Below are 3899 nucleotides of genomic sequence, written 5' to 3'. Positions count from 1 at the left end.
TACTTTCAACATTCATAGTTGTATAACTACATTGTAATACACCTAATGCTTCAAGGGTAATCAAATTAGTCTTCAATTCTAGAATGTGTCGACTAACACTCGTAAGAGTTCTAACCACTCCATCAAATATTTTGAATTTAATTATTTCCAATTATGACAATCTTACATAGCACCGATTAGCATGAAATTGGTTCATTTTAATTCAGTATAATCATCCGACACTACATTCATTCATGCACAAAAATATTCATTTGGATTAGTTTTGTTACCATAAGGTACCTTGATGAGTTTGTGTAAATTTTGTAGTGAAAAAAGGTTGAAAAAGTAGTGTGATCCAAGCACTCTAAGCATAGTCTGCTACCTACGGGTAGCAAAGCTAGGTAGCGGAAATTTCTACCTAGCCAAATTTCCTCAGTTCAACTAATAAAACCCTCCGCTACCTATAGTTAACAAACCTAGGTAGCCAAATCGACTCAGAAGCCCATTTTCTTTCCATTTTGATATCATTGTTCATGCAATTAATCATCTCCACACTGCCTCACACCTTACAGGAGAGCTCCGCTACCCCAAGGTCAGAAAACCTCCATCCTCGGGAAGAAAAGTAGAGATCACCAGATGTCATGGCATGCATGCATGCCCTATGGAAAGCTTCAAGAATGGAAGCATGATGTCGAATCATGAAAAGTTCAGCAAGGTTGTAGAGATGACATGCTTAAGCCATTCTTCATGTATAGATTAGTAGCATCAAGCTTAATCACAAGAGCTCAACGAAGAAGACAAAAAAAATGGAGAACTAAGAAGCTCACTCAGCTTGATCTGTCAATGTATAGTACAAGCTTGGATTAGTGGAATGTTCTTTGATACCATTAAAAAGAGAGAAAAAAAAAAAACAAATAAAATGAGAGAGAAATTCTGGAATGTTCTTTGATATGATTGAATTTTTATTTTTATTTTCAAAAAAACTACAGTCTCCAAATTGCCATGCAATCAACGAAATAAAAATCTTTATGGTCGAAAGATTGACACCTCAGCAACAACCTAACAAAATACAACTAATTGGTTACCTATTCTCCTCATATAATTAAATGCATGAACGAAAATCTATTTTATTTTTCAAATTTAATTTTTTTTTTTTGTCTAAAACAAGTATGAAATATGTTTATGGATTACAATGCCCTTTACATCCTCCATTATTTGAACCAAACTTCATCAATTTTATGTCCATTAATGCCCATAAGATTTTAAAAAGAAAGAGGATGGTGTGGTAATAAAATATTTTTTTGAAGGGTAATTTTCTGATTCTGCAAATGGAGGGTGATTTTGATATAGGTGGAAAAAGGGCCTGCTATATATAACGAATAAAACAATCACCAATCCAACGGCTCGTATTACTCTCCTAAACATCGAGCGCCATTGTAACGACTTTATTCACTTTTCCGTTATTATTATTGCTAAATTTTCTATTTTTAAATTCTCTCTCTATTTTATTTATTTTTTTAAATTGAAATAATAATAGAGATTTGTCATTTTATCTCTGCAATTCCATGACCGGATCTTTCGGTTTTGCACTCAAGCCCTAAACCAAATCTCTTTTGAATGAAGCAAAGGTTGGAGTGTTGGCCATTTTGAACAGCTAAATCATCGCGAAAAACTTCGACCTTTTCTTTTCTCACGTTTCGGTGCTTTCTTGGACATGTTACACTTTGAGAATGAAGAGTTTTTGATACTGTGATCTGAGGAGTTGAAGCGAAATCAAAGAATATACGAGGTGAGATTTCGATCTTTACTATCCTTTCTTTCAGTATTTGATCACGTTTTGATAATCGAAATATGGGAGAGCGTTGGTGGGTAAGAAAAGATCTTGCTATTGAGATTCCCAGATTGTGAGGGCTCATTGTTCTTGTGGAGGGGGAGATTTGCTGATTTGATTTTCAAAATCAATCTTGACCCCCAAACAAAATGGGAATTAAAAAATAAATAAATCTAAGATCCGTTTCCCTGTGTCTTGCATAAGTTAGAGAATGGAAAAGAGAGTTTTACAGGGAAACAAAAGTTTCAGATTTCCTTTTGTGTTTCTCGGTAATCAGTTATGCGGCAAGTCCTTTTTCCTTCTGCTTCTTTTCTTTCTTCTTTTCGTATTACAGTCGCATCAGTTTCTTTCTTTCTTCCAAAGCTACTGTTTGATTGCACATTTCGTATGTGACCTGAATATGAATACGAATAGATATACATATTTATATGTCGGTTCAGTAGCAGATGGTTTGGAAATGAGAAGCTTTTAACAGCCGCCTGACTCTCTAAAATGGGCTAATGATTCTTCGCAGAATGCTTGTATAAACTTGCCTTAGCTTTCATAGTTTGATGGCTCCCTAATAAAATACGTACAAAATCATTGCTTTTCTTTTCATTTTTTTTCCCATGATTTTGTTACATGAGCCCTTGGTGTGAAAAACGGATGTAGAATTCTCCTATCATCGCTTTCTCTTGTGTCCCCTCTGGTATTTATCTAAGTCGTTCAGATCTAGAAGAATCCCCTATAGTATTTATCTAAGAGTTGCTCACATCCAGGAGAATTCATTGATTTTTTTTTTCCTTTGATGTTATTTTTCCAGTTCTGAGTAGAAATGTCATCATCTAATTCTCCGTGTGCGGCGTGCAAGCTTCAAAGGCGGAAATGTACACAAGAGTGCATATACGCACCCTATTTCCCACCAGACCAGCCTCATAAATTCGCTAATGTCCACAAGGTCTTCGGTGCAAGCAATGTTGCAAAGCTTCTGAATGAAATAAATGTTGCACATCGAGAAGATGCCGTGAATTCCCTAGCTTATGAAGCGGAAGCTCGTCTTCATGATCCCGTCTATGGCTGCGTTGGTCTAATTTCAATTCTTCAACAAACCCTCAAACAAGTTCAGAGTGACCTATTGGCTGCCAAAAAGGAACTATCTGCATATATTGGTCCTATAGCGATGCAACCTAATTTTCAACATCCCGGGTATATGCCACAACAGCACATGAATAGTCCTTCTTCATCGTCTCTGATTCCTTATAACATGTCACCCATGTTGGGTCTTCCCACGGGTGCTTCACATGGTGGGCAATTGGTGATTCGTGAGCCACAGCCTCAACAATCGCAGCAGTATCAGCATCAGAGGCAAAACATCCTTGAGGCCCAGCAAATGGCGGCTAGAGAGCAACAAGAGATGTTGAGGACTTTCGAACAGCAGCAACGGCAACAAGAGCTTATGAGGTTTAACAGTGGATTCGAAGAAGCTGGTACGGTCGGTGCAGGTGGTTTTAATCAGACAACTGCGGCTACTATGGTACCGTCCCTGGCTTTAGGTAAATTCGATAACCCTTACTAGCTCGAAGAGCATCACTATCAGCTTCAGCCCCAGCTGCTGCTTCAGACCCAAACACAGCAACGCAGCTATGTTGTCATGCACTGGATTTTGGGTAATCCAAAATTCGACTTGTGATCTCAGGTCAAAGGTTTGATCCTAAAAGTTACTTTAATCCATGTTGACAATTAATTCTTGTAACCTAATTTTATTTGGGGATAGATGTTTATTTATTAGAAATAATTAAGTTACTAGGAGTGATTGTTAGACGTGAATAAGAGTAACCCTTAAGATCAAACCTTTGACCTAAGATCACAAGTTGAATTCTGGGTTACCCAAATTTGGAGCATGATATACCTCCACAACAACAAGGTTCTGGAAGTGAGAAGGGTAGGAGCTTGGTCTCATCTTGTTAAGTCTTGCAACTCAGTGTAGGTTTTCATTCTTAGGTATATTCACCCTTAGTTTTATGAATACTTGATGCTTGCATTTGTGAACTCTTTTGATGCTATTGAAATTTTGGATAATTTTTCATAAAAGCGGCAATGTTTTTAAGGT

The 3899-nt window shown here is 37.1% G+C and overlaps 1 protein-coding gene across 1 annotated transcript; it reads left to right on the top strand.

Annotated features, from left to right (window-relative positions):
• Positions 1 to 1528: 1528 nt before the first annotated feature.
• Positions 1529 to 3899, top strand: LOC100263088 (LOB domain-containing protein 36). Its single transcript, XM_002263100.5, has 2 exons — positions 1529 to 1768; positions 2613 to 3899. Exon 2 carries the CDS (start codon positions 2625 to 2627, stop codon positions 3363 to 3365), a length of 741 nt encoding a protein of 246 aa, XP_002263136.4. The 5' UTR covers positions 1529 to 1768; positions 2613 to 2624; the 3' UTR covers positions 3366 to 3899.

Source organism: Vitis vinifera, chromosome 7, assembly GCF_030704535.1.
Source record: "Vitis vinifera cultivar Pinot Noir 40024 chromosome 7, ASM3070453v1".
NCBI lineage: Eukaryota > Viridiplantae > Streptophyta > Magnoliopsida > Vitales > Vitaceae > Vitis > Vitis vinifera.
This window is presented reverse-complemented; position numbering and strand designations above follow the sequence as displayed.